A 13848-nucleotide genomic window follows, 5' to 3' on the forward strand; every position below is an offset into this window, starting at 1 on the left:
TTGAACCGTTTTAAATATACTGTTTGGACTGCTTGAAACTCAAACAATTTTAAACAGAAAAAAACAGTTCAAAACATACAATTTTTTTAAAATAAAAATTTACCAACTAATTATTAATTGTAATCTGGTGTTATGCAAGGGGTTTAATATAGGCAATTTACAACACTTTCCGGACAAATACGGTCCGGATGAATACGGTTTTTACCTTTTAAGAGTCCGGGCAAATACGTTCCGGAAGAATACGGTTTATACTTTTTGGATTCCGTCGAAATACGGTCCTGATAAATACGTTCCGGAATTATACGGTCCGGACATATACTTTCCGGAACTATACGTTCCGTTAAAATACGGCTTATATTTTTTGGATTCCGTCGAAATACGGTCCGGATAAATATATTCCGTCGAAATACGGTCCGGATAAATATATTCCGGAATTATACGGTCCGGACATATACTTTCCGGATTATTATAGCCCCCCTTCCCGCAATTATTATTACCTATCTTTGTTCAGTCGTGTAACGTGTTCATTGTATTCATTCTTATTTTGTGCATAATTATTTTAATTGTTTTTCAACTTATTAATTGATAAAATATTAGTATTTAAATCATTAATATTATGAATACTGGTCGAAGAAAGGACGATATATGGAAATATTTTATTGAAGTTCCGTTCACCAAAAATACTGGTCAAAAAATCTGGTCAGAGAAAAGTAGAATACCCAAAAGACTGTTTGAAAATGCAATATCAATACTTAAATACTAAATAGTTAAATCTTAAATATGTTAAACTTGTTATTTTAGTTATTAAATAGTAAATAATACATAATATATTACATTATTACCTAAGACTGTTTGGAAATGTTAACTTTGAATATTTAATAATTTAATTTAAATATGTTAAACTTATTTTAAAAGTGACGAGAGTTCGGGACTGATAATTTTTTTTTGTATTGTTAATTTTTTTAAATTTAAAGTTAGTTTATATTTTATTATTTAAAAATCTGGTCACAGAAAAATAAAAAACCCAAAAGACTGTAAATTCAATATCAATACTTAAATATGTTAAACTTGTTATTTTACTTATTCCAGTATTACCTATATTATATTATAACATTATTATTATTATTATTATTATTACCTAAGACTATTTGGAAATGTTATACTTTGAATATTTAATAATTTAATTTAAATATGTTGAACTTATTTTAAGAGTGTCAGGAGTTCAGGACTTATAGTTTTTTTTCTATTCATTTTTATAAATTTAAAGTCAAAGAATAACTTGTTTTAAACTCTTAATATTAGATTATTATCATTTTGTTATTGCTTTTTAGTTTCAACCAAAATAATATAATTACAATTTTATTTTAACCAAGAACTGTGATTTAATTTTTAAATTATTATTTAATATTTAAGTTAAATGTACGCTGTACAGTGTACAGTGTAGAACCTAGCCACGTAGGAATATGGTAGTATATTATGACATATTGACATAATGTTCAGAATTTAACCATCAACCCTACGATATCAATGATTTTATGAAATCAATTCCCTTGGTAATGATTGTAAAATTAATTTTTATAAGTTTCTTTTTATTTATTAAAAAAAAAATGTTTTAAACAAATGATTTTATTTATCTGTTTAAAACATATGTTTTAAACGTTTAAAACAATAAGCAATTTGTTTTTTTTATTAGTTTAAAACATGTTTAAAACATGTGTTTTAAACTTGATGTTTTAAACATGTAAACTCTGTAACGCAACATACCACCCGCCTTGAAACATTTTCAACAAAACATAAAATAAAATAATTTATATGACTAAAATAATATAAATGATATTCTAAATTACAAAACCATAAAAAAAAATCAAAAATTATTAATTATTGATTATACATTTATACTATGCAGTTAAATAATATGCATTAAATACTATAGAACATCATAATAACACAAAAAATATCAGAATAAAAGGTAAATAAATAAATGGTAATTTATATAATAATATTACTATTTAGGAATATTTTCATCAAAAGGTAGAGGACATAAGTTCCGCACTAACCGTGTAAAGCAACCTTTTCCCACTCTGACCTCAGCTGAACGGATAACGTTGTCAATACCTAATATATTTGTTACAAGGCCCAACTTCCAATTCAAGGGGGGAATATTATCTTCTCGCACTAGAACCACGGTACTGATGTCTATCTTAGGTCCTTTCTCACCTGCCCACCGTTTCCTCTCCTGCAGTTGGTTCAAATATTCCCGACTCCATTTTTTCCAAATTATTTGGGAATAATGAGTCAACCTTCGCCATCTGGTCAATCTATTTATTTTGACATCAGATATATCAGGCTCGGGGATGGCTAATAGAGAGTCACCTATTAGGAAATGACCTGGTGTCAAAGTTGACAGATCATTTGGATCAGTGGCAGTGGCGGATATCTGGGGGGGGGGGGAATTGGTGGACCGCCCCCCCCCCTTGGGATTTTCACCACCACTATACATTATTACAATATTATCTATAGCCTATAACCATTGATTATAGATATTTAAATATTTATACTGGTGTTATCTGCTGATTGATTTTTCACTTGTACAATATTATTTTTTTTCTCCATGAAATGTTGGGACAATTAGTGCCATAGAGTATTAATTGTCATTTGATAGCACGATTAAAGATAGTAATATCTATAGCCGTGTCCGTTAGTCATAAGTCATAACTCATAAATCATAATATTATTGTTTACGCATAGTATCGCACTATCGCATAGTAAAATTTAGTTATGGCACTGTAGTTTTTGCATCTTGTGTAATAGTTCGTGTAGTGTTTTTTTAAAATATAATATGTCGAAGCGTAACATTTCTTCTTATTTTACTTCAGATAATAATAAGCATTTTTGCATAGCATCAACTAGTAAAAGTCCTGACGAAAACTTAGAAATAGACCAACCAAAACATGTTGAAAAGGAACAACCGGTAGGGTTGAGTAAAGAATCAAACACAATTGTAACTTCAAATACAGATATCGGCCAAATAGTAAGTGGAAGCATAATATTGAATGATTTTATAAAATTCACAATACTTGAACGAAATAATAATCCATCAGAAAACTTTGTTTTTCCCTTTTCTTTACATAATAAAAAGGGAAAAGAAGAAAAGCGGTATTTACGATTGAATCATTTTCAGAAATTCAGCTGGTTGGAGTATTCAAATAGTGAAAAAGGGTTATTTTGTAAAATATGTGTACTTTTTTTAACCTCTACAATGGGTGGTGCTCATAAAACAGAGCAGTTAAAAAGGTTGGTGACAAAACCTCTAAATATATACTCTAAATTGCTTGGCAAAGATGGTGCACTAGAGGTTCACAATAGTACTCATTATCACAAAAATGCAGCTCAATGTGCAATAGATTTTAAAATTACATATTCAAACCCTAATAGAGAAGTAATAAATATGTTGGACTCTCAAAGAAAAAAAGAAGTTGATGAAAACCGTGCTCGCCTTAGACCAATAATTGAAACAATTATATTTTTAGGGCGACAAAATATTGCATTGCGTGGGCATCGAGATGATGGCAAAGTTTCGTTAGATGAATTCCCAATCGATAATGATAAATCCGAGGATAAGTCTGTGATAAATCAAGGCAATTTTAAACAGCTTCTTAAATTTAGAGTAGCCTCTGGAGACCATCTTCTTAAAAATCATTTGAAAACGTCAACTGCTAGAGCAACTTACATAAGTGGGTTCACTCAGAATGAAATAATCGATTGTTGCAGCAAAGATATTTTAAATAAAATTTGTTCAGAAGCTAAAGAAGCAAAACAATTTAGTGTGATATTTGATGAAACAACGGATATTTCTAACATATCCCAATTAAGTTTAACCATCCGTTACATATTTAAAAATCAAGTAAATGAAAAATTTTTGGGATTCATTAATTGCCATGACTATATATTTGAAAAAAATAAAGATACATTTTTGAAAGATAATGAGGAAAGTAATGATCTTATTAGTGAAATTCAAGAGCCTAAAATAACTGGTAAAATTTTAGGAAATGCTGTTGTACAACTATTGCAAGATTTTGATTTCAATTTAGATAATTGTGTAGGTGTAGGAACGGACGGATGCTCAGTTATGGTTTCTTCAGCTAATGGAGCAGTTCAACAAATCCAACAATTTGCAAAAAACGCAGTTCACAGTCCTTGTTCTAATCATGCCTTAAACCTGTGTATCTCAAAGTCTTCAAACATACAGCTTATTAGAAACTGTGTTGGTGTTATTAAAGAAACAATATCTTTTTTCAATTTATCTGCCAAACGTAATTTTGTGTTGAAAAAATATTTAACTGGTCATAAATCACTTTCTAGCTTATGCGAAACGCGTTGGGTAGAAAGACACGATAGCGTAATGGAATTCAAAAACTCACTTGTAAACATTGTAGAGACTCTAACTGAAATTTCACAATGGAATGATATTACTTCATCAGCGAAAGCCAAAATGTTAATATCTGCACTCTGTACATGTGATTTTATTTTATCCCTTAATTCTTTATCACAAATATTAAGTGTTACATACCCAATCAGTAAAATTCTTCAAAAACGTGATGAAGATGTAGTAACAGCATCAACACACATTAATTGTGTTATAGATGTACTCCAAAAGTATCGGTCAAGCTGTGAAGACAAATTCAAAAGTTTGTTTGAAGAAAGCAAGTTAGTTTTTGAAAAACTTGATGTAGAAATGAAATTGCCTAGGCTCGTCGGTCGCCAAACTCATAGAGGGAGTATAAATTCTGGATCAAAGGATCCCTTGGACTACTACCGTATAAATATGTATATACCTCTTCTAGAAGGTATATTAGAAGATTTAAAATACAGATTTTTAAGTAAAGAAAATGAAAATATTGTAACCCTTATGTTGTTAATTCCAAGTTGCATGATTAAAATAAAATATGAAGAAACATGTACCACCTTCAAAAAAATTATTCAAGTAATTACTTGTTACTCATTTTTTGAACATGTACCAGAAGAAAGAATAAATGGAGAACTTGGACTTTGGTATGCTAAATGGAGTAAACAAGAAACAGAAGGTACCTTATTATTGGTTTTTGTGTTATTTATAAAATTAATATGATATAAATATTATGTTTATTTTTTTAGGTAAAAATATCTGTAAAAATGCATTAGATGCTTTAGATGAGTGTCATCATGATGTTTTTCCTATTCTACATGAAGTTTTGTGCATTATATGCTCACTGCCAATCAGTGTAGCATCTGCTGAGCGCACCTTTTCTACACTCAGAAGGTAAATAAAAAAAAAAACATATTATGTACTATTAAGTGAATAATAATAACCAGGGCTCGTAAGTTCATGCATTTGCATGTTTTTTTTGCTACACAGGAAAACATGCTAACTGAGATACAAATCCGTTTCATAGCAATAGTAATAATAATATGAAGTTTGATAGTGCATGTTTTTGCATGTTTTGGGTGTTAAGGCATATTTGGCATATAGTTGATTTTTTACAGTCGTTAGTGCATATTATTTCATATAAATATTTTTTAGACAAATATTTGAAAAGTTTCTTGATTTTATTTACTTTCCCGTTAACAAAATGATAGCGTTTGTTTTAATTTTTTTTTTCTAGCGTGATTACCTAAATAGATTTTATGTGTTCTACGCAGTATCGCGGAAACAATGTTATCGCTACGATTGTTTTTCGTCGAAACGAAACCTGTACACGCATGTACACGCGTGCAAGTTTCTCACTAGTCACCCGTATCTATAATATATTAATACTGTACATTTGCACAGTACAGTTTTCTTGCGCTCGCCGTTGAGTATTGCGTTCGTCCGTTCGATTTCGTGTTTTAGAGGTTTTTTATTCATATTTTATAATGCCGAAAGAAAAAAAATCGGATGCAGGCCGTTTGCAACATTTTGTTTCGGAATTTGGTGCAGAATTTTTTTCAACCGACAACAAAGTTTTGGTCTGTAAAGTTTGCGAAACAAAAATATCTAGTGAAAAACGTTTCAGTATTTCTCAACACATTACATCAGATAAGCATGTACGCGGTGTTCAACGTTTCCAAAGAAAGGAGGAAAACAAAAAAATACAGCTGCTCGTACCTTCATTATCAAAAACAAGTGAATATAACTTAGATTTATGTAAAGCGATGCTAGCTGCCAATATACCACTAAACAAATTATCCAATCCACAATTTAAAAGTTTTCTTGAAAAGTATACTATGAAAGATACCCCTGTAGAATCGACATTACGATTAGGATATGTTGACAAATGTTATATCGATACGGTTGACAAGATTAAAAAAAAAGTTAACGGTAAAAAAATATGGATATCGATGGATGAGACCACAGATGTTGAGGGCAGGTATATAGTGAGCACAATAATTGGAACACTCTTACATGATTCCCCAGGTGAAATATTTTTATTAAATATTGATGAACTAGAAAAAGCAAATCATAGTACTATATGTAAAGCATTAGGCAAATCGTTGTTGTTACTATGGACCGACGGAATACAGTACGATGATGTCCTGTTATTTGTAACTGACGCCGCACCGTATATGACAAAGGCAGCTCGTACTTTACAATCTTTTTACACGAAAATGATTCATCTCACCTGTTTGGCACATGGTCTACATCGTGTTGCCGAAGAAATTCGATCACAGTTTGGAAATGTAGACGATTTAGTGGCCAACGTTAAACAAGTATTTCGAAAATGTCCGTATCGTATACAAACATTTAGAGATGAAGCACATGGTTTACCATTACCCCCATCACCTGTTATTACTCGCTGGGGTACATGGTTAACTGCTGCATCGTACTACTGCACACATTTTGAAACTATAAAACGTATAGTTGAATCATTTGACGAAAGAGATGCAGTAGCTGTAAAAAAATCGAAACAAGTATTCAAACTCCAACAGTTACAGGCCAACTTGATTTATATCAAATCAAATTTTGATTGCCTACCAATAGCGATCACGCGTCTTCAAGAACAACGCATTCTATTAAGTGAAGGACTTAAAATAGTCGAAGAAATCGTAGACACATTTTCAAAATTAGAAGGACATCACGGAATTGAAATTAAAAAAAAACTAAAATATGTTTTGGACAAAAATATCGGATACAACATAATTTGTAAAATTTCCAAAGTTTTAAGTGGCAAAGAAGACAATATTACAAATTTAGATCTACCCGAAGATATGACTGCAAACGATTTATTGTACTTTAAATATGCACCCCTTACCTCAGCGGATGTTGAAAGATCCTTTTCCATGCTCAAAAACTTATTGGTAGACAATCGCCGATCTTTCAAGTTGGAAAATATAAAAAAAACACTAATCATACAGTGTAATTTCTAAAGTAAATATAATTTTTATAAATATTATACTAAAATACCTATCTCAAAATGAAATTCCTAATATTTCATTCTAAATATTTTCATTGCAGGTGCTGGATAAGGATGAATTAAAGATGAATTAAAGAATATGACAAAGCTTTAAACGAGCACAACTATTAATTTTATTTTTTATTTATTAAAATGTATAAAAATTAAAACGAATAAAATACTTTTAAAATGAATGGATTTATTCTTATTATTTTAAAATTTAACCATGATTTTTTTTTTTATATAATGCATATTTTGAGTGCATAATTTAAAAATTTTAGGGCATATAAATGCATATTTTCGAACTTTTTAGTGCATATTTTAATGCATATTTTATTAATTTTTAGTGCATGAATGCATGCTAATTTATGCATTTTTTAGTGCATGAACTTACGAGCCCTGATAATAACATATAGCTTGGCTTAACTCTTTGCTTATAATAAGATAACATTAATATAATAATACTTAATAGCAGGCCCGGACTGGGAGGGTACCGGCCTACTATTCTAGGTAAGCAGGCGGCCCACAATTCATTATTTAATTCATTAATTTTTAAATGTATTTCTCACAAAATTGATATTTGCTAGGATTTAAAGAGATTAGAGGGAGGGGACTTTCTTATAACCTTTATATTCAACAACCGTGATTAGTTGTTAGTTGATATGATGTTATCCATAATCCATGACCCATGGTACTCTGCAAAATAAATTTACTTTGTACTATAAAGTATACCATTTAAAATAATATACAAAGAATTAGTGGAGTTTAATAAAAATACAATGTTATGTTTTGTGAATTAATTTTTTTTTATTCCGAATTATTCCGAATTAATAATAAAAAATATCTTTTTTTAAAGGTTTATAACAAATACTACATTAAATATTTAAAATATAATTATTTATAATACAAATTATAACACCAAATTGAAAATAAACTAATTATTTATTGTATTATATTTAGTTTAGTAATAATAAAAAAAGAGATAATAATAATTTTAAGTATACTTAAGATAATAATTTAGACATAAGTGACGATGAAGATTTTAAATATTCAATAATATCTTCCAATGATATTTGATCCAATATTTCTTTTTCGACAGACATAAGAATAAAAGCCTCTAAATGATCATTCGATATTGATGCTCTAAGACGATTTTTTATTATTTTCAACTTACTGAAAACCCGTTCACAATTTACTTGGCTTATGGATAAAGTTATAACATATTCAATAGTAGCACATAAATTAGAATATGTTGGTAAATGCAAATTAAGCGAATGAAGCAGTTTATATGCACATAGCAAGCAATTATCACGATTATGTACAACATTTGTGTTTTGTTCAAATTCTAAAAAAAAAATGTTTATAATCAACCATCACTTACCAACCATTTTTATATAAATAACATATTATACATACTTGTCTCGGATATTTCACAATCCCATTCAAGGTTAAGGTCTTCATAATCAGTATCATTTTGTATAAAATAATCATCTTCATTAGAAGTGTTGTACATATGACTGGTTTTTTTGCACAAAGGTTCCACTAACTGACTATATATTTTAGCAAAATGTTCCAATTCATCAATTAATTTTGATCGATTAACTGATGACAGTATTGAAAGTTGATTCAATGCTGACTTTGGAATTGATTTGTTTTTTACATCGTTATAATGTTTTGGTAACAGATATTACATATCAGCAATAATACATTTATAATTGGCAAATCTGTCATTTAAACTAGTTGGCAATTGGTCAAGAATGCTTTGAAATACTTCAATTTTGAACTTCAGTTTTGGGTCAGTCGGTGCTTCATCATTACACATTTCATCAAACATCCGTTTCTCACGTCTGATCCTCATCTCAGAAAAGTCATCTTCAACAGTTATTTCTTCAGATATTTTAGTTTTGATAAAGCTGCCATTCATTTTTAAAACAAAATCTTTAGATGCCTTTAGAATATCTTCAAAATTTAATCTACTTATATCTACAATGCACTTGTCCACCATTAAAAAAGCACTTAAGATATCCAAGTTTTTTGTTTGTAGCTAGTGGAGGTAGGACCAACACTTTTAAAAGTTGGAAGAAAAATGTAAGCTGTTATTATAATATTAAAGTCACACAATTTATCTTTTAATGAAATAGCTTCATAAGTGTTGTTTTTGGGTCGAAAGTATTAGATGTTTCAACAAAATGTAATGCATTTATTATTAATAGAAATAAACAATCATCTCCTTCAAATACCCATTTTAAAGCCTTTTCACGGGACCACCAACGTTACCTAACCTATTTTCTGGAGCCTTCGCATTTTTTTTTTGACCAGTTCCAAGTTTTTCTTGTGTTTCCTTCCAGATATTCATTCTTTTATAAGAATCCGAAAAAAAGGTGGCTAGTCTGTTCAACAATCCAAATAAACTTAGAGCTGCCACATTTTCACAAATATCACAAACACATAAATTTAAAATGTGCGCATAGCACCAAATGTACACACTATTTTTATTTTCCGTCTTTATGTGGGCACGCAATCCATTGTATTGCCCCTGCATATTAGCTGCACCGTCAAAAGAGGATCCAATAATATTTTTGAAACAAATTCCATGTTTAGAAAAGACTTTGGCGATGAGCTCATACATTCCCTTTCCCGAAGAGTCTGTTACCTCCACCACACTATATAGTCGTTCTTTGACTTTTGAGTTGAAAACATAACGTAAACAAATAGCTGTTTGATCATTTGCTCCTATGTCTTGAGTGCTGTCAACCTATAATTTAATTTAAATAATTATAAATTGTTTGTTTCAGATATTCTTAAACATACCTGAATACTGAATTGCCGATCACCTAATTCATTTTTTATTATTTTCCGCATAGTTACTAATATAGCTTCTATTACTTTATTCACTGTAGACTTTAATAATAAAGTTGTTAAAGAGCCTCTTCCTTTAGAATTAGATTCAACATTTTCTCTACGTTTTTTGCTACGTTGAATTGCTTCAGCTAAATATTTTTTTAAAACAGTATCACGTTCTGCAGTAAATTTTAAGAGCTCCAAAAAGTTCCCATGATTAATATTTAGGTCTTCAAGATCGTATAAGCCTTCATTAGTACCTCGATAGGATAAATTTTGTTTTCCAATAAATTTAATTATTTCAAATACTTGTTTGATAACATGGACTCTCTCCATAACTTGTTTTATTCTGAAGTTCATCATATTCCTACTTACTACAAATTCTATGTTATTTTGGTTGATAACTAATAAATATGCTTCAACAGCTAATGAGTGACCTTTACTATTTTCATGGGATTCAATAACAAAATACATATTTTTGAAATTAGTGCAACCACTGTTCAAATTACTAAGTACAGAGGATGTATTAAATGCTATGCATATAGTACAATATACAGCCTTCACCACATTTTCATATATACACTCAACTGCAATCCATTTACGGGGCACAATTTTCCCATTAAAATAAACTCTGTTATAAATTCTCTGCAAATTCCAAGATACATTTTTTAACAGTAATGGTTGGTTAGGATGATTTTTTTCAATGAATTGGATTTTTGGAAAAACATTGCTACTATTGGCAAGCTTAAAATCAAAAGCACAGCCACCACTATCAAATGAGCATATATCATTAGAAACTACCTATTCAACAAATATACATGCGTAAAATCAATATTTTTAAAGCAAAGCATTAAGCAATAGCCAATAGCATATAATATTTAAACTATACAATTAAAACTTAAAATTCTCTACTGTACGCATAAAGTAAAAAAAATAAAATTAACCACAAATCTGAAATTCCAAAAACTTAGGGTAGGTTAAAAACTTACGTTCAATAATTTTGTATTACTATTTTCAGTATATTCAGCAGTATTTTCACTATTTGAGTGTAAATTATTTGTAGACAATACAGCTTATAGTGTACTAATACCCTATGTAAAAAGTTAAAAATATAAAACAAACCAATAATATGATCTTATTTGCAGTAGGTATAGAAAATTTCAATTTTGAATAACTAATAACTATAGATTGGTCATTCATTAATATTTTTACCTTTACTGGTTCTGATTCATTTGGTGCAAACATATTTGATATTTTTTTGCATGATTTTGCAGCAACTTTTAATTGTAACTCATTTTTTAACCTTTTTTTTCTGTTCCACCCTTGAATACTTTTTTGGTAACATTTTTTTTTAAACAAGGTTCCATACTGAATTGTATTTATTTGTATATTTAAAGATTATCGTTCACTGACTCACTGTTATAACAATTTACAAAAACAAAATACAAATACAATGCGTAACAAAATAACTTGTTAACAGACAGTTAAGTAAACTGAGTATAAGTGTATAAGTATAAGTACTAGTAAATTTGAAATTTAATAAACATAGAAAATCAATGAGTATCCGAACAGTGAACAGTCAGTGGACGTCCATGTGACTACATAACGATAACGTGTTATCACTGTTATCATAATACGTTGCTAATACTTATTATTTATTTTATCTAAATATCATGAAGATTAGAGATCTCTAATCTTCATGCTAAATATCTATATAATATTATTGATTTTAAACATGATATAATTTGAACTGGACCAAGTGACGTCAATATTTCATGACATAGTTGATAAAATATTGTTTATTCCATTGACACCATAGATAATGATATCTATGATTGACACAGAGTAAAATCTAATTTTCGTTAAATTTGCTGTCATACCAAGTTAATTATATCATGGTGCAATCTGTTCACTATTCTTTAATTCAGTAAAGATTTTTTTCAGGGCCGCGGCCTACTGTGCTGTAGCACAGTAGCACAGTGGGCCAGTCCGGCCCTGCTTAATAGTATGTTGATGCATGAAATGAATCTAATAGGTTTTTCTTGTGCATTTTGCTTTGCTTATTTAGATTGAAAACATGGTTACGCTCTCAAATGGGAAATGAACGTCTTAGTAGTTTGGCTATGTTGCATGTGCATAGAGACATTGATATTAATATTGAGAATGTAATTGACATGTTTGCAAAAATGAAAAACCGGAATAGAAATTTTATATTGTAAATATTTTTGTTTTTTTTTAAATTTTACTTACTAATTAATATAAATTTTTGAATTATAAATATTCAATACTTTTTTTTAACCACCAAATTGTATTGAATTAATCTATCATGTAATTCCTACAAATATTGACTTTTTTACATTTTAAATAAATATTTATATTGAAAAAAAAAGTGTTGTTATTTATATTTGTGTACCGATTATAGTTATATATTTCCAAATAAAATAATAGGAGTGGTTGAAAGTCATTACCTCTGTGAAATTTACCCCCCCCCCCTTAGAACTAGGATATATCCGCCACTGATCAGTGGAGATAGGAGTAAGAGGGCGGGAATTCAAACAAGCTTCAGCGCGAGTGAGTACAGTCATAAACTCTTCGTATGTTAGTCGAGCGTCACCTAGTGTCTTTTGCATTAAGTTCTTCATCGACTTGATGGCGGCTTCCCATAATCCGCCGAAATGCGGAGAACGTGGAGGTATAAATTTCCATTGCACGCCCTTTTGTATTAAAAAATCATCGATACTTTTCCTATGTTGTTTTAAATCACTCCAAACTCTCAATTTGTGATTAGCACCGACGAAATTGGTGCCATTATCAGAATAAATTACGCTACTCTTACCTCTTCTGTCAAAAAATCGATTTAAAGCACCGATAAACGCTGGTGTAGACAAATCACTGACCAACTCCATATGCGTCGCCTTAGTCGTAAAACATACAAAAATACATACATAGCTTTTAGTTACAGATGCGCTACGACGTAAACTTGTTTTAATTAAAATCGGTTCAACAAAGTTGACTCCACATTTTAAAAATGCGCGTGCAGGTTCTACGCGGTCTGCGGGTAATTGGCCCATAATTGGCTGAACAACAACCGGTTTATAACGAAAATATTTAATGCATTTATGCACCGTATTCGAGCTATATTGCGACCGTTTAAAGGCCAATATTGTAATATTACTGAAGATAAGGTCGCCTGGGGTCCTCCGTGCATACACTTCTTGTGTTCGTATTTAAACAATAAACTCGTAAAGTGATTATATGCTGGTAGGACGATTGGGTGTCGCTGATAAACGTCTATCGACGCGGCATTTTTCAAACGACCTCCTATTCTTATCAGACCGTCGTCGTCTATAAATGGACATAAACGAAACAATTTGCTAGATGCATTTACATTTTTCAATTTATTCAACTCTTGTATTTCGTGATAGAATGATTTTTTTTGAATACCCTTTATTATGATAATACGTGCGTGCTTAATTTCCTCCATACTAAGTGATCCCGTTAATTTTGACTTTGACGATAATCTCTTATATAATAATGTGTTATAATGAAAACGTATACAATAAGCTATTAATTTGAATTATGAATTAATTTGTTTATA

General features: G+C 29.9%; 1 protein-coding gene across 1 annotated transcript; it reads left to right on the forward strand.

Moving 5' to 3' along the window:
* Positions 1-3259: 3259 nt before the first annotated feature.
* Positions 3260-5408, forward strand: LOC111026539 (zinc finger MYM-type protein 1-like). The gene is made up of 3 exons (XM_022304639.1): positions 3260-5084; positions 5155-5299; positions 5396-5408. Exons 1-3 carry the CDS (start codon positions 3260-3262, stop codon positions 5406-5408), a joined length of 1983 nt encoding a protein of 660 aa, XP_022160331.1.
* Positions 5409-13848: the final 8440 nt, after the last annotated feature.

This window comes from Myzus persicae, unplaced genomic scaffold, assembly GCF_001856785.1.
Source record: "Myzus persicae strain clone G006 unplaced genomic scaffold, MPER_G0061.0, whole genome shotgun sequence".
Taxonomy (NCBI): domain Eukaryota; kingdom Metazoa; phylum Arthropoda; class Insecta; order Hemiptera; family Aphididae; genus Myzus; species Myzus persicae.

Coding starts and splice junctions, on each gene's coding strand:
- LOC111026539 (XM_022304639.1), top strand. CDS start 3,260: ATGGGTGGTGCTCATAAAACAGAGCAGTTAAAAAGGTTGGTGACAAAA. Junction 5,085..5,154: donor GAGTAAACAAGAAACAGAAG/GTACCTTATTAT, acceptor TTATTTTTTTAG/GTAAAAATATCTGTAAAAAT.